We start from the raw sequence: 24,617 nt of genomic DNA, 5'->3' as shown, positions 1-24,617 counted from the left end.
CTGCGCGAGCTGCACTGGTTGCCAGTGGCCTTCCGGGTGCGCTTTAAGGTGTTAGTTACCACCTTTAAAGCGCTTCATGGCATAGGACCCGGCTACCTCCGAGACCGCCTTCTGCCGCAGATTCCTTCCCACAGACCGGTACGCTCCCACAGAGTGGGTCTCCTCAGGGTGCCGTCGGCCAAGCAGTGCCGGCTGGCGATCCCCAGGGGGAGGGCCTTCTCTGTGGGTGCCCCCACCCTCTGGAACGAACTACCCCCCGAGATTCGGATAATTCCGGATCTCCTCACCTTCCGTCGCGCCCTCAAGACATGGCTCTTTCAGCAAGCGGACCTGACCTAGGGTGGATTTTATATTGGGTTTTTTTAGGAATTTGAAAGACGCAACTCTAAATTTGGTTTAATTCGGTTTTAAGGGGGGGATTGTATATATGTTTTGGTTTTAAGTATGTTGTGCGCCGCCCTGAGTCCCGTCGGGAGAAGGGCGGCATATAAATTAAATTAAATAAATAAATAAATAAATAATAAATACTTAAGTATGCATTTGCCTTGGGCAATTTTTAATTGGAAAGGTAGATTACCTGCTAATACAATTTGTTGCCCACTTCCACTGGAGACAGTAAAAGGGTTCAACAACAGGTGCATTAGACTATTTTCCCCTGAAGTATCTGCCATAACGAGCATCTTAGTGCTGTGGGACTCTTTTGGTTTTTATGAGCACTGTCATTTTACCTTAGTGCAGTTTACCGAGTTTTTGCTGCTGGCCTCTTTTACAGAAGCGAACTACAGTGCTCTTGTAATTCAGATCTGGGCAACATTAATGCACAGCATAACAAAACAAAATCAAAAGATGCTGCAGGGGTATTCTACAAATTACTTTACGGTCCATGGTCTTTGTTCTGACAAAGACACTGGGATTACTTCCAATATATAAAATCATGCTGAAATATGTGAAAGTGAGATTATGACTCTCATTTTTGTCCTGAGGCATTTGTGTAAAAAAAAAAAAAGGACTTTAATATATGTGAGAAGACTTCAGAATCCATCCGTTTCTTCGTATGGGTACTCAGACAGGGGCTCACACATTCACTGGCCCAGTCCTGCCTGGCAACAAATAGGGAAAACAGCTCTTCATTTCAAAGGCGTGAGCTTAATAAAATCTTGTAAGTCAAATAAATGTCTTGGAGACGTCCCTTTTTTTTCCCACTCAGTTTTGCTCCACAGCAGTTATACACGCTATATGGAAAGGCAGGACAGAAAGTTAAAGACAATTTAAAGCACAATTTTTCTCGGAGAGTAATAAATCTACACTTGCTCAATATGCTAACAACAAAGTGGCATAAGAAGGAAACCTAACCATAGTGGAAGAGTAGATAAGAGCATCTTACAGGAAAATATCAGTCCTGAAACAAGTACATGTCCAAGAAAAAAGCCTGTTTGACAGTCACCGTTTCTTGAGCCTTACAGAGTGACTGATGACCTGCTAAGGTGGCAGAAAGACTAAAGAAGATCTTACAGGCCTATATATTCATGAAGACCAATCTGGCTTTCTGCCAAAAAGACAGCTAAGGGATAGCATGAGGACTGTTTTAAGTATCACTGAATATTAACAATACCATAATGAGAAACAGGCAGCTCTAATGTTCTTAGATGCAGAGAAGGCCTTTGACAATCTAAACTGGGTTTTTATGTTTAAAGTGCTGGAAGAAATGGACTTTGGAGAGAACTTTATTCAAGGAATCAGGGTTGATTATACATCACAGCAGGCAAAATTGGTTATCAATGGTAATTTAACGAATTCATGTGAAATTCAAAAGGGTCCGAGATAAGGATGCCCCTTGTCTCCTCTGTTTATATTGGTGCTGGAAGTTTTGAACAGAGATATTAGGCAAGATGAGAAAACAATGGGTATAAGCATCAAGACAGAAGTTTATAAATTGAGGGCATTTGCGGATGATTTGGTTATATTCTTGCAAGACCAAAAAATAAGATGGAATATTTGATGAGGAAATTAAATGTGTTTGGGGCTTTAGCAGGTTTTAAAATAAGCAAACAGAAAAGAACAATGTTGATTAAGAATATATCCTCTCAGGATTGTGATATATTGATTAAAAAGTCTGGTTTTAAGGTTGAGAAAAAGGTGAAATATTGGGGGTGTTATGTTGACAAACACAAATACAAAACTGTTTCAAAATAATTATGTGCTTCTCTGGAATGATATTAAAAAAGATTGGCAGAGATGGGACAAATTACATTTATCACTGGGTAGAATTTCTGTAATTAAGATGAATGTTTTACCAAAGATGCTCTTTCTGTTTCAGATATTACCAATACTTGCAACTGATATTCCATTTAAACAATGGCAGAGGGATATTTCCAAGTTTATATGGCAAGGCAAGAAACCAAGAATTAGATATAAGTTAGCAGAGATGGCTAAACTGACCGTTCTGATCAAAGAAAAGAATATAAGTACTTTTGTTTCTACTTGGAAACCGCTTCTGGACTTTGTGCTTGAGGTGGAAAAAAAAATGATACTATGATTTTGGGTTTTACTGATTAGATTGATTTGTTATAAAAATGGCTAGTTTATACTATTATAGAAAAGTAAAAAAGTTGAGGTTGGATGTTAATGCCTTATTTTTCTGCAACAGAGGGAGTTGGAAGTCAATGCCTTTTTTTTCTTTCCCCCCATACTTCTCTTTTTCTCTTCCCCTTACCTTTGTTTCTACTACTTGCTTTTGTATTTTCATATTTTATACTATAAGCTCATCTATATAAATAAAAATGTAAATGTTTGTTTGTTCAAAATCTTAAATCTCCGAAAGTTCTTCACCGATTGCTTTGAAATTTTGACACAATGTTGCATTCGAATACACGCGTGTTTTTATATACATATACCTACTATTATATAGATGTCACACCTGTGACAGGTAAAAACATGCTTTTTTTGAAAAACAGCGCCATCTGTTGGACGTAAAAGCAACACACTTCTTTTCCATTTAACCAGACTGAGCCACAGCAACGCGTGGCCGGGTACAGCTAGTAAAGAATAAATATGTGATGACCTGCTAAGGTGAGTCACTTACAGTCATAGCCCTCCAAAGAGAATTGTGGCTGCTGCCAATTTTTTCTATCTCACCATGACTGCACGGTACTTTACAGGATTAAAGGATATAAAGGATATTGAACTCCAAAGCCCCTTATTTCCTCCAGAAAGGAGAAAAGGACTTTCCCAGAAAACATTTTGCTTCGCTCTGTCAGGCTCCAAACTTTGGACTGGGTAGTTTTATAATGCTTTATGACTTCTTCCAAGTGAGGAATGTTCTTCCTGCTTTTATGAGGAGTAATTTTTTTTTAAAAAAGGTAATTAAGAAACAGGTGCAAGGCTATGGTTAAGGGCAGAGGAGGATCTGGAAGTCTTAATGGACTGCTGGAGGAATTTGAGCTTCATATGTTGCTGTTCTGCAGAAAAAGACTTGCACAAAAACTCAAGGCTATGTTTTTTTTTCCTTCTTTTTTTCCCAAGATAGAATAACTTTGAAAGGTAATAAATGCAAAGAGCAAAGCTGGGATATTGTTGGAAAGACACTCCACAATGTTAATCTAAAGCTGGAACATTTTTTTTCCACTGCAGACAAAAGATTTGCTTGGAATAATAAGAGCACAGCTGTTAAGAAAGAAAAACAAGTTTTACAGTTAAACAACCCCAGAACTGAGCAATAATCAGATCCAGCTCTGAAGAATGGTGCTTAGCTAATTTAACACCTCCTTTCTATTTTTAATCACTGCTATATTTGTTATTTACTCAATTAAAAAAAATATTTAACAGTTTGCTGGAGACAACTACCAAGGGACGGCCGGTTTTCTACTGAGATGCTAGAGTTGTATGGAGGGTTTCTTTCAGGACAAAGGCTATGAGTTCCAAATCAAGAAACACCTCCACCCCCTCCACCCCACCCCCACCATCTTAGAGTGTTGGGAAATAACTGCAATGCTGTTTATGAAATACTCTCATTCTAGGTAGGAATCACGATTAGAATCCTACCCAGAACATGCCAGGTCAATCAGAATCATTGGTCCAAAGGTGTTACAGGAAGAAATACCTAGGTGAGTCAGCAAATGTATAGGTTACAGGGAAAGTAACATTGCCCAGGGGGGAGGGCTTACTGCTATAGTCTACTGCAGTGATGGCGAACCTTTTAGAGACCGAGTGCCCAAACTACAACCCAAAAGCCACTTATGCATCTTCGAGTGCCGGGTGAGTGTGGCCCATTAGGTGGGCGTGGCCCATTGGGTGGGCGTGGCTGCGGTGGTAATGGCAGACTGGGTGGGACTAAAATGTTCATCAATCAATTCCAACTTTGCAAGATCTTTTTTTCCCCCGCGAGAAGTTGAAATTGATGGATTGAACCTTTTTTGTTTTTTGTACACGATGGTGGAGGCCTAAAGCGAAAAAGTTTTATAAAACCCAGCTGAAGGCCTAGGTCTGGGGTGACGGCGCGCGTGCCCACAGAGAGGGCTCTGAGTGACGCCTCTGGCACCCGTGCCATAGGTTCGCCACCACTGGTCTACTGCCTACTCCATTCTTCACCTGCTATAGCTGATAGGGGTTCACAACTCAAATATATGTTCTTATATAAAGGCAGCTATCTGTCAATCTGCAGTGCCGTGAAAGGGAGAGAGAGAGAGAGAGAGAGAAATTTTTTTTCCTGTAACAGAAATCATGAAGAAAAGCAGCATCTTTTAAGCAGACCTTATATGGCAGTGGCCTAAACTGGCAGTGACCAATAAATAGGGCACTGGTGCTCTCTCTCTCTCTCTCTCTCTCTCTCTCTCTCTCTCTCTCTCTCTCTCTCTCTCTCTCTCTCTCTCTCTCTCTCAATCATCTATCTATCTATCTATCTATCTATCTATCTATCTATCTATCTATCTATCTATCTATCTATCTATCTATCTATCTATCTATCTATCTATCATCTAAATTTATATGCTGCCTGTCCAGAGGAGGAGACACAAAAGCTTATCCTCTGTTGAGCTTTGGTTTTGCCGAAAGAAAGGAAGCAAGGAATCACTTTTTCATCCCACAATATGGGCAACTCAGGAACAAGAAGACTCTTATCTATGGACTCTTCTGGCTTAGCCATACAGCCGTGCTACTTCCTATTAGCTTTCTGGACAAAACTATCTACCTACTTTGTAGATGCAGACCTTAGCCAAACACCTGATAAGTCAGCTGAGGTACAGAATAATTCAAATAAGAATTAATAGGCACTAAAAAGATAAACAAATGAAGGACATTATTTTTCATGGTCATCATAACAAATAGCCTGATAATGAATTGCAGGTGTTAATTTTGGTACCCGCATTTTATATATATAAATCTGTGGGTTAGCAACTGGGTACAGGCATTTCCACACTTGATTTCCACAGTTCCGCTGTGCCAGATGCTGCTGAATGATTCAGGATTGCGCTTATGAAGCACTGTAGGAAGTAATTTGTATAATTAACAATCGTCCTCATTTAAAATATTTTCATCCTCCTGATTTCTGATGTTTTCTACTTTATAGAGATTAAATTATATTTGAAAATAATTACGATTAGCATGGTACTAGTTCAGTGGTTCTCAACCTGTGGGTCGGGACCCCATTTGGGGTCGATCGACCATTTCACGGGGGTCGCCAAGCAAGGCTGTCCGCCATTTTTTCCCCCTTTTCCGGCGGGTGCCTTACCTCCCTTGGGCTGGGCCAGCTGGTGGTCGGCCTGCTCCGTCTCTGCCGCTTGCCAGCTATGCCTCGGCCGGCGCAGGGGGCGGAACCACGCATGCGCGGCGCTCCCGGGCAGGGAAAGTCCTCGACTTATGACCGGTTTAGTCCTCGACTTATGACCGGTTTAGTCCTCGACTTACGACCGGTTTAGTCCTCGACTTACGACCGGTTGGGGTCGCGGCATTAAAAAGGTTGAGAACCACTGTACTAGTTAAATTGCATTGCTGGGTCAAAGTGTCATAATTACTATCAGCCAGATAGAATTAATTTCCAAAACCTTCGGAAATTACACTTTACTTCTGGCAGATTTCCAGGAAGCCACAGTGGACTGAAGATGGGTCTTTGTAAAGTGGCACAAAGACCATCCAATGAAGGGCTCACTTCCTTGGAATTCCTCTCTGGAGCAAGAACCGCCCACAAATGTTCCATTCAGAGGTTCCCCATGAGGAGATCATAAGACATTGGTCTGCCGTGGGCTTGAGGGCCAGGCCTAAGCTGCACTTTTGGTGCCTTCAGATGGATGCTTCCTTTCTTAACCACCTTAGGAAATTGCTTGTTAATGGCTTTTTGATTGTTAAGGATCTTCAGAAGAGCAAGTTTCATTACATTGGATGAGTTTCCTTCTATCCTTGATGGAAAATGTTTCATGCACATTTAAGGACTTTAAAAAGATTTTTTTTTAAATTTTGGATAAACAGCAAAAAGGTAACTAGAATATCGTGCAGAAGAGTAGCACAACCTGGGAGAAGAGTTAAAAGAGGGATCAGCCTAGAATCTCTACTTGTGGGACATTATTTGAAGGGATTAGAAATCAAACTTTTTTAAAGTTAACAGAAGGAATATAAAGTGGATTTATTTGATTAAGGTTAAAATATACATGTTATTATTCATGTATAACATTCATGTTACATATGCTATTATAGCTCTTAATAAACTTCCGATCAGAATGACAAGATGTTATAATTCATGTATTAATAAGACATGAGATATGGGAAGAAGACATATTTTACTGAAATATCAGAGAATATGATAAATTACTATTGTTATTTGTACTTATCTGGAGGGAGAAAGGAATAATTTCTTTGTATAGTTTTATTTTTTTATTATATATTTTTCTTTTTCTCTGCACTTTTTCTTTTTTATATTATTGGCTTGTATTCATTTTTATCTTCTATCTATCTATCTATCTATCTATCTATCTATCTATCTATCTATCTATCTATCTATCTATCTATCTATCTATCTATCTATCTATCATCTATCTATCTATCAAACTTATATAGTCACCCATCTCGTAAAAGATGCTTCTGAGTGGTATACAACAGCAAAACAAGTATTTGTAAACTTTAATAAAAATATTATTTTAAAAAGTGACTACCGTTTATTTCTTGCAGTAGCTTACACAGAAATGTGTATATCTGAAGAAAAGATTTGGTTTTATGGCAATTGATGTAAATAGGTCTATTTTATGCAAGGGTGAGGAATAAGGTAGTGTGAATAATGAAATATCAAGACTATTGGAATGGATACATTTCTTTCCTACTCTTGGTGCCTATAAAAAGAAGCAGAGCAACTCGGTTAGAGGTAGAATTAGCTCTTCAGGCTGCAGACACAAGAAAAATATTGATTTGTGGGAAGCTCCAAACAGGCACAGAAAAAGCTGGGGAGATGATCATTACCATGTAGGGCAATTTCTGGATAAAGGAAGCTCCAAAAATGTGTTATGCATCAGGAAAGTGCACCAATTAGTACACTCAGCCCTTCTTGCTGCTTGCTGGCATTTTTAATTCCAAGAGTGGATGGGGCTCTGCTTGTTTTCAAGGCCCAGTTTCTGGCATGCCGCGGACCGGTACCAGTCTATGGACCAGGGTGCCTAGGCAACCCATCAATGAGCAGAGACTCACCAAACTGTCCCCTGCTGACTTTCCTGTGTTTTGCAGTCTCTGAGCATTCTCAATTAGGAGGGAGGTGGTAGTACTCCCGGGACCAATGATAGAAAGAAATCCTTAAAGTAGTAACAGCTGCTAGTAGGCAGGCCAAGGTGGGTGGGTGTGCTGTATGTGGAAAAGAATGTGCTTCTTAGCCATGTACACTCAATGTACACAGGCAATGATAATGTTTCAAGAAACACTGAGAGTAGAGGCGATAATTGCCTGAGGTTTGTCATCACAGGCACAGGCAACCAGATACATCCCATTCGTAACTTCCCAAATCTAACTTCCAAATCTGAGCAGATATACTGAGCAGATAACATGGAATGGCTTTTCTTCATATACTTCTCATGCTTTTATAGTACTGAAAACAGGTCACAAACTGTTTTGATTAGAAAGATATACTGGGGTTACCTGCACTTTCATTTCTCGATCTGTATCCCAGATTCGGATAATGCGCACATCTCCGGAAGTCATGAGAAGTCCGGTTTCTTGTTCCCAATCCACCACCATTCCTGCTCCTGGGAAAAGACAAAGCACAGCACACATTATTTTTTTAATAAATACGCAGACCCAAAGAGAGTTAACACTCCTATATATCTGGTTCCCAGTTCTGAATTCTGCTAGAATTAAATGGCTGCTCTGAAAATCCTATGGAAAAACAAGTGGATTCCTGGATCTGGGCAAATAAAAATGGATCTACGATAAGCATCATCTGCTTCTTTTAAATTTCCCTCATTCGATTTCAACTGTGGTGTATGTAGTAGGAATGGTAAATGAGATATCAAAATAGCCTGCTGACAATTTAAGTCAGACTATATCTCATTTCAGATATAAAGATTTGCACCAATGTAAGTTAGAAAGAGAACAAAGCCATAAAATGAGTATGTTGTCAAAAGGAAAACTGTGAGGAGCTGCAGTGTGGCGAAGGAAAGAAGGCAAAGGAAAGCGGGTCCAAAATTAGAGCAAGAGTATTTGACAAGCCTTCCTTGTTTTGCTAGGCAAATGAGATAGCAACAACATTTTCTATTTTCCATATGAGCCATTGACAGAGATTAAACCAGAGAATAATGCAAATACTCAAAGAGCAACCAAATGTTTCCTCATTTTTTCCCCTTAGGGTTCCTACAAGATGCTAGTCTTTTAAATAATAATAATACCTATTTGCAAGCTACTTTGCATGTCATTTCTAAATAAAAGGTAAGTTCTTTTTATTTTATTTGTGCCTCTGAATCAATGTTGATCCCTAGCATCTGCTCGGACTAATCTCTGCAGTTTTTGTTCGCAAGATTTTGGAAATGGTTTGCCATTACCTCTTTCTTAGGAAGTGGGACAGGATGAGAACTCACAATCTGGTTTTTAGCCTGCTGTCTTAACCGCTACACCCAGCTGGCTCAAAGAAAAAGTAAACCCTGCATTTAAATTGGTCAAAACTCTTTTGTCAAAGTTCACTGGTTTTTTTCAGTTGAACCTAGCCACTAGTGAACCTAGTCACTAATTCAACAGAACTGACTTCTGTCCTAATTCAACAGAACAGAACTGACAGAACAGAACCTGGCATACTGAACTGAACATTTATGTAATGGATTATTTTGGATGGTTGCGTTTAAACCAGAATGTTATGTTTTCTGAATATATAAAGGAAAAATATCTATAGAACTATCCATATTCATTTATTTGTCCAGCTTGAATTTTGGGGGGGGGGGGATTTGGACTCTAGGGTCATGTTGGCATTGTAAACCTTACTTCATAGTTTACACTCCTGGTGCAGAGGGAAATTTAAATGAGTAAATTCTATTTCTGAGGTTGCTGCAATACTGAATATCACATCTTTTAGTTCCTGGTTGAATGCTATGACTCAGAGAGTGAGCAGATTCTCAGGCATCAACGTTTTTGCTTTCAAGGAAACATAAAGCTCAGAGACATTGCACAGTTCTAAAAAAAAAAAGAATGTATTTTGCAGAAGGGATAATGCTCCAAAATCCACATCCAAATCAAATTTAGACAAATTGGCCTAGCTAGAAAAAAAGAACCCAGAACATTTACAAATAAAAGTGACTGAAATAATTGTATCATAGTTACGATTAAGCATATGCCAATTAAGAACATAAGTCTGGAGAAAACTGTTCTATGGTGGCACAGGAATGCTACAAGGATTCCTTCTCCACCTTTTTGGTACTACCTAGGCTGCTATTACACGTAGGTTCACCGGCGAGGCTTTTCTCCTAGGTAATAGGTTTATTTTTCCTCACACTGACATTAATACACTGAGAGTAAATGTTGAAAACTAAGCAGTGAGCCAGCATCACCAAGGATACCCAGGGCATCTGCATTATATGCAATAGCAGCCATGAACCTGGGAAAATGAGAAAGTTTTCAATGACTTTGACCTCTAGAAATTTCCCATGAGCTCCAACTTGCTTAATGTGAATATTTTCCTTTCAAGTTTATAGCCTGCTGTGGGGAATCTACTGTCTTTTGTTCCCTGGTGGAAAAGCCCCCAACATATTATTCATATCTCATATTGTCTAATATTGTCAAACAAATATGCATGAACCTGATATTACAATGTGCAGCTACATGGTTCAAAGCACAGAAGAAATGGGTGTCTTGCATTAGTACAATATTCTTCTTGTTTCTAACCAACAAAATCCAAGAGAATTTGAGTTTCCATTCCCATATCTAGCTAAGCTTCTTGGCAAGCAAATCAGGCTGTCATAAAAAAAGGCTTTGGAAGAGGAGATGATTCATAATGGTCTCTTCTGCAATTCTACAACACAGTAATGTCCTGTTAATTTCTCCGTCACATCCACCAGGACATTTTCAGAAAGACAATGCAAAATACTAGCTATGATTGGTATTCCCTCTCACAGCAAGAAAAGGCCCACATTTCTTGTCAGAAAATCAAACCAGACTCTGGTATTTGCCAACTGTGACACCTGAAATGGCTCCCAAATGTATAGTGTAGTGGGGAGAGTAGAAATAAGAGTGAAATCATACAATTGGATTATTTTATGCCAGTGCCACCAAAACACTGAACTGATGAATTTTTGCAATATAATAAATGGCAAAGAAATGCAGTCTATCTTTCTTTGAATTACATGTCATTATAAAGGTTATAAAGAAAATGCATCTTTCTATCCTGCTTCCTTTCAGTCTGTAGCCAGAGCCATCACTAACACTGGGATATTTTGTTATAGACAATTGTGCAAATGCAAGACCTTTGATTTGCTCCTGACAGCTTTTGAATCTAATAGAAGAAATAGAACTGAGGGGAAAGGAAAGGACAAGTTAAATTGACAGTTTAGATCTCTATCTGAACACCCAAATTGATTATTCCTTTAGCTTCCCTGGCAGCTCTGAAGAATGCAAGAGATTTGAAGCGAGTATGAAACTAATACTTTGAATGATAAGCATTTTCCAAACAGTTTGTGTTCGCCATCTTGTTTATGGTCTGCATGACAAAATAAATCCAGCAGGGGGCTTTTCCAGTTTTAGCAAGCAGCACTCTAGCTTTCCCATCGTTCCCATTTAGGGGAAGGCTCCTTTACATTTGCAATTGTAGTCCAGTCTGCAAATACTTAGGAGTCTATGGTTGTTTTTGCATGAATGTATAAGCAAATTAAATGAATAAAATATTAGCAGAGGTGAGAGTAAGGACCTTGCCAACCTATCCCGTTTCTGGATGCAGGAGATTCTGATAAGGATGAAATTCAATGAAATTCCTCAGTGTGTTCTGCTCCCTCATAACCAACTTTGCCACTCTCTCCTTTGAGTTGCATGAAAGATGTCAGCACAACCTTTATCTTGCAGACTCACAGAAATCTGAGAAAGCAGAGATAGACAATGCTCTTTTGCAGTTCAGTTCCTCCAAAGATACTGGGGCTGGCAATGTTACAGAGGGTTGGTGCCTAAGTAAGACTTTGGTTAGTTTTAGCCTGATGCTGAATTAACATCCTCCTATTGTAGTGCTCCTTCTATATCAGGAATGACATCAATTCTGGAATATAACTTAAATTCTTCTGCTTAGACAGCACTTTCTATCTTGATTATTAGACTTTATATGACCAAAGTGGGCTTTCTAAGATGCTTCTGGTTTCCCTAATGAATATTAATCAAGACAAAATGAATATGGTGCCAGAGTTTACTAGAGTTTGTTTTTGTCAAACTGCATGTAGCATAGAAGTTTTTCTGTTGCTGAAAATGGAGCATCCTTCCTAGGCTTTCAAAGTATCTAGAAGTGACTATAATGATGCTTTTCAAAGAGCCTTCATGAATCTGCGGAACCATTCTGGTCTCTTCTCTTTACAGGAATGATGTATGATGTTTTTATTCTGTCATTTATCTTCCTGACTTTGACAATAATTAAATGAAAATCTACTCCTGCTGAAACCTCACTTTCTTCGTCTGTAAAATGGGTTTATAAAGCAATTCTTTCTCTCCTGTGAGATGGGTAGCACACAAATAAATGTTCATGAACAAACACTGTTGAGAAAAAGTCTTCTCTTGCAAGACATATTGGTATGTAAAAATCTATTTTAAAAAAGCACATAAAAAACAAATGCCTATGCAAATATAAAACATTGCATAATTCTGGACACGTGAGAATAGTTATTTTTATCTTTTTTAAAAATAAAAGAAGCAAAGATCCAAACTCAGGGGTTACACTGAAAATGTAACAGTCCATGACCAAAATGCCTGTCTATATTTGTATTTAGTTCTGTTTTTTTATATCCTTCCCCAGTTTTATCCTTTGTCGATAGTGTGTTCTGGATTCTTAATTGCTTTTTTTCATGGTGAGCAACAGAAACCACAAGGGGAAAACTCTAAATGCAACAAATAACTAGAAGAAAAATAATTCTCAGACATGGCTTACATTTATTACATCCCACTGTGTTTCTGAAAACAAATCTCTTTCTTAGTTAGGGTCCTTCAGCAAGCTACACGGGAAACTGTTTGACTTTCTCATTGTACAGTCAGACCATCTTACTTTATAAAGAAGATACTGAAGGGAGAAGCCCTGAGTAGGGCTAGCAAAATCTAGATACCCAACACGGCAACCCAGAACCAAAGGTCTTGGCATTGCTTCACTACTTGCTAGCAGTCACCTGAATTTTGGTACTTCATATCTGATAGAACCAATTAAAAGAATCTTCTTCTATAGCATGGGTGTCAAACCTGCTTGTCAAGTGACGTGTCGCAATGTAGCACAACTTTTTTCCCCTTGCTGGAGTTGGGATGGGCGCGGCTTCCATGTGATGCATTCAGCCAGTGAGCCGGCAGTTTGACACCCCTGTTCTATAGATCCCCAAATGACCAAAGGGAAGGAATCCTGATTTTCTTGAAATGTGCTGAAACATAAATGCAGCCCATTTTTAATGGTTACTCTCGTGATAATTTGCTACTAAATTAGCAAATAAGATGATGCTATCCTTCTACTGTTACAGTATCTTCTGGATTGGTGGCAGGGAATGGGAGTGGGTGACAGGGTGTTTCGGTGGATGTCTTCATTTTTCTGCAGCTGGTTCCAGCCAGGGTAAGAGGGTGGTCGTGAGAGGTTGACTCTGAAGCCTGTGATTTGTGGGTGCCACAGGTGCCAACATTTTCATGTCCTGGTATACTATCTATGAGGCTACAAGGAGAGGTCATCATCAATATGCTGATTATATTCAATTGTTCATCTTGACCTCTGGCCAGCCAAGCGATGATATCCAAATTTTGTATTATTGCTGCAGCCTCTGGAAGTCTGTATAGGGCAGAATAGATTCAAACTCGGGTCTAGCAAGGCTGGGTAGCTGTGGGTTCCTGGCTCATCTGATTCTGGGGACCTTCCATGTTTTGCAATGCCCCACTCAGGCCTGGTGTGCAAGTGGCAGCTGAGTCCACGAAGGTCTTTGCACTGGTGCAGTTTGTATGCCAGTTGCATCCTTCCCTGGACTGGGAGGCCCTCCTTAGAGTTGCCCCTGTTTTAGCCACTTTGAGGGTGGAATGCTGCCATGTGCTCTACAGAAACTGCCCCTGAAAACCACATCAAAGCTGCAGCTGGTCCAGCATACAATGGCATGAGCAATGATAGGCAAACCTCACTAGCTTTCTCTGGTGCTTCACCTTCCATTGTGTACTGAGTTATGAGAATAACCCTGAGGAAGAAATGAAAGAGCAGCAGCCAAGGCAAGACCAAATATGAGAAATCTGAGCCCAGAGCAGGAATGGAATTAGAGAAAGCATCTCAGACTGGATCTTCCCTTGTTCTCTTTAGGATAAAAGCAGGGAAGGGGAAATATACTCAGAGTGGCAAGATTCAGTCACTGCGACCCTACAATAAAGGTAGTTTTGGTCATTGTAATTTGGCATTCAAATCTGGTCTACCTCAAAAAGCTGACATCTCAGGAATAGTGTCCTAGTGGGGAGTCATATGATCCCCAACCTTTACACCTTTAAATGAGCCTTAATGCCTGGGCTTCTCTTTAAGCCTTGAATTACTGTGCGGTCAGACCCCTTTATGTCAGGTGATGGGGTGGTGTTTTGTGGATTTCCTCCCTCTGGGCGCAACACTTCTTCAACAGTTTTTATTTTGCAGTTGCAAGAATCATTTTAGAATCAGGAGGCCTCGAAATGTGAGAGATAAATAAATCAACGCTTTAGTTTAACAGAATGTGCCATAGCACTGCCTTCTTAGAAGACACAGTTCCAGGCACAGCATCATCTTTCTGACAAGTAGTGAGCAGCAAGGCTGTCTTTTAGTCAGTCCCTTGATGAAACAGAAGACCCTCCCGTACCACAGCCTGGTCAATTTCTGCACCATTCACCACTAGAGGGAGCCACATGCTAAGAGCCAGGATGGCACAGTCTCCCTCCAGCCTTAAAGGACTGCAAGGGATTAAAACCTCTCACAAGAGGTGTTTAGATGTTATTTTTGCAAAGTCACCCACACGACATTGAAAGTACTCATAGATAAGTATTCCCTAATTACAGGCATATATAGAAGACTGTGAAATTATAATAAAGAGAAAACTGTACACAACCAGGAGCCAGGTGGCCACTTCAGGGCAAACTAATACTTATTTAGGGAGGTCAGAGATGTCTAGTGGTTTTTAAATAGGAAAATGTGACATTATTGACTCGTGTTCGCTTCTCAAGTTTCTTATACCTTGAGGATGAGTACATTGCTGACCTCTGATTTTTTTTTTTTTAGTTAAAAAAGGTAATACAAACTTTTAGTGGGATGCTAGAGTAAGATAGACAAGTGAGCAAGATGTTTTGCTGACCTCCTTCAGAGCCTTTTGAAACTATGTTTTTGCATGCCATTTATCCATTGAACAATTAGTTTGCTCCTTTTCCCCCCAAGATCTAGATTCTTCCGTTAGAGACAAAACTTTTGGTTTGTTTATTTGTATCCTGCATTTATTATCTTTACAAAGAACTCAGGGTGGCAAACATCCAACACAACTTTCTTCTATTTTCCCCACAACAAAACCCTGTGAGGAAGGATGGGCTAAAAAAGAGTGATTGACCCAAGGTTGCCCCAGTTGTCTTTCATGGCTAGGGTGAGACTAGAACTCATGATCTCCCTGTTTTTAGTCTGGTGCCTTAACCACCAGACCCAACTGGCTCTCCTTGATTGCACTCCCAATATTCAGACAGCAAGATTTGAATACACAAAGATGCATCCATCATTGGAACGAGCACAGAGTTTAGTTGTGCGAACAGAGATTGTGACACTCTTCTCTGCTTCCATGATTGTGTTCTTTTACAAACTTTTCATATACATGTAAATTATTTTGTTTACTTTGTAATATATCAGGTATTTCCTGCCATTGTAGAATTTAAATGAGCCATGGTGTGCAGCGGTTAGAATGCAGTATTGCAGGCAAATTCTGCTGACTGCCAGCAATTCGATGCTGACCAGCTCAAGGTTGACTCAGCTTTCCATCCTTCTGAGGTTGGTAAAATGAGGACCCAGATTGTTGGGGGCAATAGGCTGACTCTGTAAAACGCTTAGAGAGGGCTGTAAAAGCACTGTGAAGAGGTATATAAGTCTAAGAGCTATTGCTATTGCTAAATACAGGTAGTCTTCGACTTGTAACAGTTCATTTAGTGACCATTCTAAGGTACAATGGCACTAAAAAAGGTAACACGACTGTTTTCGCAGTTATGGCTGCTGCAGCATCTCCATGGTCATGTGATTAAAATTCAAACGCTTGGCAAGTGACTCGTATTTATGACAGTTGCAGTGCCCCTGGATCATGTGATCCCCTTTTGCAACCTTCTGACAAGCAAAGTCAATGAAGAAGCCAGATTCACTTAACAACCCTGTTATTAACTTAACAACTTCAGTGATTCCCTTAACAACTGTGGCAAGAAAGGTTGTAAAATGGCACAAAACTCACTTAATAACTGTCTTGTGTAAAAACAGAAATTTTGGGCTCAATTGTGATCTTAAGTTGAGGACTACCCATATATCCCTGTTGAGGACCACAAAGCCTATCCTTTCATTTCCTTTCCAGGTGGGAACCATCTCTCCCTATTTGAAAGACACAAAAAGGGGAGACAGGCCTATTCGTTCTGCCAGAAAGTCTTTCTGCATTAATTCCATAATGTAAGAACAATGCTAGTGCTGTCTTGTGCAAATGTATCCTTGAAAAGAACCCAAATATAACCATGTGAAGGCTGTTTCTTTAAATGTAACTGAATATAATGGCAACTCAAGTCTCCGGTTCTGGTCTTTAACAAAGGAGAGAGTGCCAATTGTCCCGCTCCAATTACAGAGCCCCTTCTCTTTACTGTACATGATTCCCAAACTGTATTGTTTTCTATGGATAGTATTGTAGGTTTCATTGCTGGTTTGCTTTTGGACTGCAGCTACTGATGCTATATGAAATTTATTATTTATGGCTTTTGATTTTATCATGATGTAAGCCACGTTGGAAATCAAAGAAAAGGCAAAGCAATGATATTCTACAAGCATACATCACTCTGGAATCCTCTGGAGCTCAAGTGATCTAACATGTTATGTTGGGATGATTAGATACCCATGAGCGGCACTGCTGGAGGTGCCGTGGTAGGATATCAATCTTAAAATCAACAAAGGAAGAAAATAAAATATTGAACCATACAACAGGAAAAAGAAGAATGAAGGGAGGAAAATTCAACATTTTTTTTCTTACATTGCTAAAAACTCATTTCAGAAACTAATTTTCAGGTTTTATCAGTTAATGTATGCAGAACGACCCCATTGTTTGATTCACTTGGATAGTTTTACAAAAATGTATTTTTCATCTGTTGTTTGTGAACACAACCATATGAATATCAATCTGCTTTGGGATGGAAGACAAAGAAGAAAATATCATGAAAATACCAAGGCAGCGATAATTCACTAATGTTGCGAGCTGGATTTGAATGTTGGAAAAAACATAAAAGTGGGTTATGCATTCAAAAATAAACACATACTTTAGAATTTGAAATGTGCTTGCACATTTCTCGTAGGGAAATCTGATACTGCCACCGCCATTCTGTATTGTAAGAAAACTCTGGTCATGGAATCTATTTATGTTGGCTCAGTGGTACAGTGGTTAGAATGCAGTATTGCAGGTTAACTCTCCCCACACACCAGTTCGATCCTGACAGGCTCAAGGTTGACTCAGCCTTCCATCCTTCCAAGGTGGGTAAAATGGGGACCCAGATTGTCAGGGGCAATATGCTGACATTTGTAAACCGCTCAGAGAGTGCTATACTATGGGACAGCATAAGTCTAAGTGCTATGCTAGTCCTATTGCTATTATCAGATCCTGGTCCTAAAAACCCAAACTTTGTTACAGCAATAATCATCTTCTGAAAGCATCATATATGGTTCAATAAATTTGGGAGCAAAAAACTTTCTCCAGAATACAGATTTAACAAATGTTTCAGTCCACTTTCTTCATGCAAGAAGTAACAATACTGCTTGAAGTACTATGATATACAACATAGGCGCTGTTGGGTTCTTGGTGCTCTTTGAGCTTGGTTGTTTTCTTCCAGACGTTTCATTACCAAACTAGGTAACTTCATGTCAACAAGGAGAACCTTCTATGATGATCCGTGCAGGATACAGAATTGCATCTCAATGGATCAACAAAAATTGCAATACAGGGGCCTGACTTCATGAATGACTGCTTTCAAAAGGAATATCATTCAGATATTCCTGCAAAAATAATTGCTGGAATTCTACCATGGTTTAATCAGCATTTTGATTAGTTATATGCATAGAGGCTACAACAGAACCTCAGTCCCAATTATGCAGAGCTGATCTTTTATATACAGTTTCTCTTGATTGCTGCATAGGGCACGTCTCTATTTTTGTTTTCAGGTAACAGGAAGAAAGGTAGATTATCTAATTTTCCATTAGATCCTAAAAAATGCCCCTCCAAATAATACTCTTCTCATCCCAAGTTATCACTTACATGACAAAAAAGGGTATCTAGGGTCTCAGAATTGCAGCCCTCTTCACTGTTTCCTAGTCTCATTGTCTCTCCTCTTGTAAGATACCAAACAGTCATGATTTCCATTGGTGCCATTAGGCCTCTGTGATCCTGGCTCATCATAGGTGTTGGATTGCTGAGCTGTTCTTCCAGCTCTGTGTAGAGCAGCTTAAATTGCAACATTCCTTTTTTGAGCTCTGCAGGATTTCAGGTGGTTGCTTTCCTACCAGTGGGAAAGGTTCTGTCGTTCCCTGCCTCTCGATCCCGCAGCTTTCTCCTTTTCCCATTATCTTTGGGCTTCTGGGCAGCTTTCTAGTTAGTGACTTGGCTTCTTTCTTACTTTTCTGCTGCAGAAGCCAAGGACACATCAGGCAGGGACAGAGGTAAAGTGCCAGCTGGGGGCTGATTTGGGCACTTCCTTTTGGGGCAACTAAAGGAAGTGGTGGTCAGCTCATTTTGTGCTGTACAGAGGACATATGTGGGCTGTTGGACTGATAGAGGGTTTGAGAAATGTTTAATAACAACCCCACCAGCACCACATATGTAGTACCATCTCTTCCTTTCCTTTAATTTTTTTTGTATCAGGGCATACCGTATTTTTCCGTCTATAAGACGCACCCATGTATAAGACGCTCTCCGCACTGATTAGCTGTTCGGCAGAGCGCCGAACAGCTGAGCTGGCAAATCCGCAGGTTCGGCCAGCAGAAGATCTTGACCCCCCCCTCCTGTTAGTGGCAACCCACAGGGGTTTGACACCTGCAACAGGCGGCATGGCAAACCCACACAGGCATGCCCTGGGCTGAAGAGGTTACCATTATTTTTCTGTGTATAAGATGCACCTGATTTTTGAAGAGGGCGTTTGCAGGAAAAAATAGCATCTTATACACGGAAAAATATGGTATATGGATTACTTGTACAATAGGGGCAGGCCTTGTCCTTGAGGTAATCAGTTGCATTATATTATCTCAAAAATTCTCAGAGCTCTGTGCCACTATGGTTTGTGTTAGATGTGAGAATAAAAAAGTTGGGAAAAAGATAGAGGCTCACACTGATTTTAGAGACTAGAACTGGGATTTAAATGGAGTATTGCTGTATTTGGGGCATGAAGAAGGGGTGACTGGAACCTGGAATATTAGAATAATGACTGTGACTTAGCACAGCATAAGACACAGCAGAAAGAAAATGTACTTCTGTATCTATTAATCTCATTTACTGTGGTAGTGCAGTAATATGCAAAGTTATTCTAAAAACCAGCCTTAGTTGGAAGACCAAAGATGGGCAAATTCCAAAGAGTTCAACAGGTCTCCTAGCTTAATAGCTTGATGCTGAATAAAAACCATCTATCTATGAGCTCCTGGCTGATGGCTACCGCCTGAGTATTATTAGTATTGATTCTCAATGGCGGTTGCATTAAGCTGGTCTGATGCTCAATGTATCAAATGGGAAGTCATTTCCATCTTCCAGCTTGCTAATTACAACCCTGTCAATAAGCCAGCGAGAAGGGCCTAAATGGTAAAATGACTGCATTAATTTTGTACAACTCATTCCAAAGAATCAACCAAAGTATAAACATCTCCATGACCAAGTCACAAGGCACAAAGCCACTTTTGTTCTGGCAGTCACTGCTGACATATCCCGGCTCTTATCATCGAGTGAATACAGTATTCATAATTCATGAAACACCTCAGAAGATTACATCAGCTCTTCTGACACATACCATATATATATATATCACATCCTGTTGTGCCAGCCATTGATCCCTACCTTAAAATCTAAAGCAGCAGGGAAAGATGTCAAGCCCCACACCTCTACCGACCCCCCAATTCTTAAGTACAGATTTCACCAGGAGTCAAAAACAAGGTTTCTGTTTTCTGGACATTTACATTATAAAGGAGGAAACCCATTTTCTATATTACGACATGAAAATCACAGCCATCATATATTTGCACACAGTATCAAAATTGGAACAAAGGAAATATTCATCACAAACACTTTGAAAAAATGAGACTTGTGCATCCCCAAATACCTCCTGAAAAACCAAAGAACAGAGATATGGTGGGAAGAGTATATATATAGATCTTGAGCTTTGGTGCCCTGTGTTTGAATAACGTGGCAACAATTTCCCAATTTCACTTTTCGTTAATAAGCTGATTCCCAAAGCAAAGCGCAATTCCCCTCCCTTCATCTTTCTGTGCTGGGTACGGAAGCGTATTAGACACCCATGATGTAGAGCTCTAACACAAACAGGTTGTGGATACTAAATTGTTTTTCAAGTGCTAACACGGCCTGGGAAGCATTAAAAGGAACGCCATTTCTTTTAAACCAAGTAACAAGATTAGAAGGCCCATCCCTCCCGTGCTGTTTGTACATAAGAGGAAAGAGGGCACTCACCTCCCTGTTTACTTCTGTCAAGATAGATTGAAACCCTTCGGGCCAGACCTGTGAGAAGACAGGGATTAAGGGGTTGATGCTAAGGGTAAGTTGATCAGCCAAAGCAAAACAAATCTTTAAAAGGAGTCGAAAACACAACCCAAAAGGAACAGAAAAGAACAGAGTTAGAGAGAAGCAGTAGCAAAAGCTTCCATTCAGGAAAGGAAGGAAGACGAGCAACTTGACTCAAGCAGCCATCCTAGGAAGCCATTAACCACGGGAAGGGGGGGAAGGTATTTTTGGGGTGGGTGGGGGTTGTACTCATGCTCCCAATTGATCTGACATCATCTTCTCTAATCATAGCCTTTTTTTCTGGATCTAGACCGAAAGGCGTCTTATGTTCAAAGGAGCATGAGAAATGAAAATACTGCTCTGAGTGGCTCTGTAGCAGAAATCAACCCCAAAACATGAAGGAAATCAAACAGAAAACAGCAAGTGTACCTTCTTCAAGCCTCATTTTCTGAGTCACCAGTTCAGCGGCAGAATCATATAGTAGGGTTCAGCAAAGCATACTTCAGTGATTTACTAATGACCACTCAAGATTAGAAGAGGGAGTACAATTTATAGAGGCACTGCTCAAATAACTGCCTAAGTGGAGAGATTAGTCCTACAAGGGGATATGTTCAAAGTAATTTTTTTAAAAAACTCCTGGATGTTGAATAGAGATGGAAGGTAATGACTGCAGATAAAGAGGGGGGAAAATTGAATTTTATATATTTATTGAAGCTAGCTTGGCCATAGAAATCTTTTTAATCCAGGAAGAGAATTTCCTACTCCTTTTAAGGCAAGCATTCTCATTCCTGAAAGGAACTGAAACAGCTGGAAACACATTATAGGGTCAGTATACTCAAAAGAGCCACAAATTTCTATGTAGGAAGTGATGGTCCTTTTCCCCAGTTCAGTAGCAGTCCAAGCCTCGTGCAGGTAGTCAGGGTATCTGATTACTTGGACTGCTGATCTTACCTAGGAAAGAATAACCTTTAAGGCCTATTCCTCCTTTTTTCCCCTCCAAAATCCGTTTAGTATCAACAAAATGTCATTTCGCTGTCTGTTAATAAAACTTTAAATGTCCTCTTTGTCAAAGAATCTGTATAATTCTTGTGAGGTCTGACATATCAATTACACAAATCAACTTTGGCCTTTTCAAATTACAACTGAAATCCTAACAACTAATCCTCTCTAGACTGGCCTATACTTGCAATTCCACTGAGGCAGAAGCTGAATTTAACTCTCTCTGCTTTTATATCTGATTCTCAATTTTAACAGGTGCTATGAAATAATTAAGCTGATCTATATTTGTGCAGTTTATGCTTCATAAAAAATAGTTATTTCTAAGGACTATCAAATGCCAGAGGAGCTTAGACAGTGCAGTGAGTTAAATAGTGGATTAGCTATAAAGTCTATTGATCTTGGGCCTGTAAAGCTGATTAAAATTTCAGGGACTACATGCGTATATTATAGAAAAAGATACCACGATATGGTTTCCAGAGCTTCTTGAAGGAAAAGAATAAATTATTCTTGTGTCGTTTTTATATCACAACTCTCCCTTTGTCAAACTGTACACTACAGGGCAGAGAAACCAATAATCATACAGAAGAGCATGAAAAATCTAATCTAATGGAAATGCTCTGGCACTGGGGTCTTCTGACAGGCTTCTCACTCTAGTCTGTAGCTCTGGATTTCTTGCTGTCTCCCATTCAGATAAAGGTAGCCCTTGACTTACAATGGCAAGTGGGACTGGAATTTCCATCACTAAGCAATGTGGTCATCAACTAAATCCCACGGTCACTAGATGAGGCAACTTCCTGTTAGCTTCCCAAAACCGAATCGGTGGAGAAATCAACAGGAAGTTGCAAGTCCCAGGCAGCTCTCAAGCAGTTTGGCAGGCAGGTAAGGGGCAGGGCAGTGAGGATGTGTGTGAGAGAGGCATGGCAAGGATCTGGGAGGGTGTATGAAGGGGCACGGGGTGCAAGGGAGCGTGGCAAGAGTGGGGGTGGGGGTGCAAGGGAGGTGCAGGGAAGCTCTGGGAGGGTGTGCAGGTATGTATATAAGAGGTGCAGCAAGGCTCAGAGAGGATGCCCGAGGGTAAGTAGGGCTGGGAGGGAGGTGCAGTGAGGCTGGGGAGGTTGTGTGAGGGTGACGCGCTCAGAGAGAGTGCATGAGCGTGTTCGAGGAAGGCATGGCGAAGCTTGGGGAAAGTATGCAAGTGGCAGGGATGCACGGTGAGACTTGGGGGCTGTATGCAGGGGTGCGCGAATGGCTGGTGTGGGGTGAGCACAGAGGGGCTGGGTGGAGGTAACTTTTCCCAACATTCTGTGATCTTCCCTACCGTTTTCCCCACTGACTTTCTGGGAAAGCCCGCTGAGAAGATCACAAATGGTGATCATAGCATCGTAGGACCCTGCAACCACTTGTAAGCGCGAGTTGGCTGCCATGTACCCAGATCATGATCACATGACCATGGGTTTGCTGGGACAGCCAGAACTCTGAGGACTGGTCATAACCATAATTTGTTCGGTGCCATCACAACTTCAAACAGTTGCTAAATGAATCATCGTAAGTCAAGAACTACCTGTATTAATAAGATCTGATTAGGAACTTCTGTGAGATGAAGGTTAGCTAGCTTTGGTCGTTTGCTTTGGTCTCATTGCTCCATTAAAAATATTGAATTAGAGCAGTCAAGAATTTCTTTTAGGACATGATATGTGCATATAATTTATGACGGTGTCTGCATTTATTTCTCAATGTTTTGATTACAACCCAAGTTAGTTTTATGCTGAATTGACCAGTTCAAGATTAAACCAGAGTTAATTCATAACATATTGTGTATAGAGACTCTGAGCAGCCCCTCCTTCTTCATTGCATATAGAGATCCTTTCTTTCAGTGTCATATTACGGTGAGATGGTTTACATAAATCCAAACATTAGATGATAAGCAATTCCAATGTGTCCTTATTCTTCTTGTATGTAGGGTAATCATATTCTTCTGATAAATACAAATAAGCCTGGCAAGGGCACATTTATTTTTGGTAAAAGAAGAGGGGATTTATTTGTCACTATATTACGAGGTTAGTATAGAACTAAAATCCTTTGAACTCCTCTTATATTTTTCCAGAACAAAAGAATTGCACTATATTATAATGCTGCTTTCCTTCTAGCTGGTTCACCACAAATGAGTAAACTTGCACAAGAAGGTCATTAAAGAAAGGAAACTCCTTCAGAGTGTCATCTGCTCTTGTTGTTCCCTCAAATCCCTTGTGAGGTCAGTGACCTATTTTTCATCAAGCAGCTCACATCATCAAATAAGGAGCGTAGAACGAAGATGAAGGAAAGCAAAAGCAGAGGGCTGTTGGAATAATTTCACTGGTCACCTACAAAGGAAGTGCAACTAAAAATTGGGGCCACAAGCATATTATGATTCTGGGTTTCCACAACAAAAGCAGTATTCTATCAAGAACAGGGAGTTCTTGGTTTACAACTGTTTGTTTAGTGACAGCACTGAAAAAAAGTGATTATGCGCATTTTTCACACTTCAGACTGTTGCTGCATCCCCATGGTCATGTGGTCAAAATTTAGATGCTTGGCAACTGGAAAGGATCTGTGACAGTTGCACTGTCCCAGGGTCAATGGACCACCTTTTGTAACCTTCTCAGCCAGCTTTTGAACTAGCAAACTCAATGGGGAAGTCAGATTTCTTAATGACCGCATGATTCACTTAACAACTGCAGTGATTCGCCTCGCAACTGTGGCAAAAAGGTCATCAAATGAGGCACAACTCACTTAACAACTGCCTTCCTTAGCAACAGAAATTTTGGGCTCAATTGTGGTTGTAAGTTGAGGACCACCTAGATCTCATTTCTATAGAGGGCTAATTTAATTCACTTTGCTTCTTGGCACCGGTTAGATTTTGCTTAAACCAGCCCATTCATTTCCACCACAGCAGCAAGAGTTGAAACAGAAGATAAATGAATCTTTTTTAAAGCATTAAACCCCTTAGAGCTTTTATTCATCCCAACATGTTGCACTTACTAGGAAGTT

General features: G+C 40.2%; 1 protein-coding gene across 2 annotated transcripts in view; it reads right to left on the bottom strand.

Moving 5' to 3' along the window:
* RPTOR (regulatory associated protein of MTOR complex 1) overlaps positions 1-24,617 on the bottom strand; it is a 395,406-nt gene that overhangs the window by 19,400 nt on the left and 351,389 nt on the right. For both annotated transcript variants that reach the window (XM_015815086.1, XM_015815094.1), the window contains one exon: positions 8,107-8,213. In XM_015815086.1, coding sequence (XP_015670572.1) covers positions 8,107-8,213 — 107 coding nt within the window. The remainder of the gene's footprint in view (positions 1-8,106; positions 8,214-24,617) is intronic.

This window comes from Protobothrops mucrosquamatus, unplaced genomic scaffold (assembly GCF_001527695.2).
Source record: "Protobothrops mucrosquamatus isolate PMUCROS unplaced genomic scaffold, P.Mucros_1.0 scaffold_99, whole genome shotgun sequence".
Taxonomy (NCBI): Eukaryota; Metazoa; Chordata; class Lepidosauria; order Squamata; family Viperidae; genus Protobothrops; species Protobothrops mucrosquamatus.
Note: the sequence above shows the minus strand (reverse complement) of the source record. Positions and strands in the feature narration are given on the sequence as shown.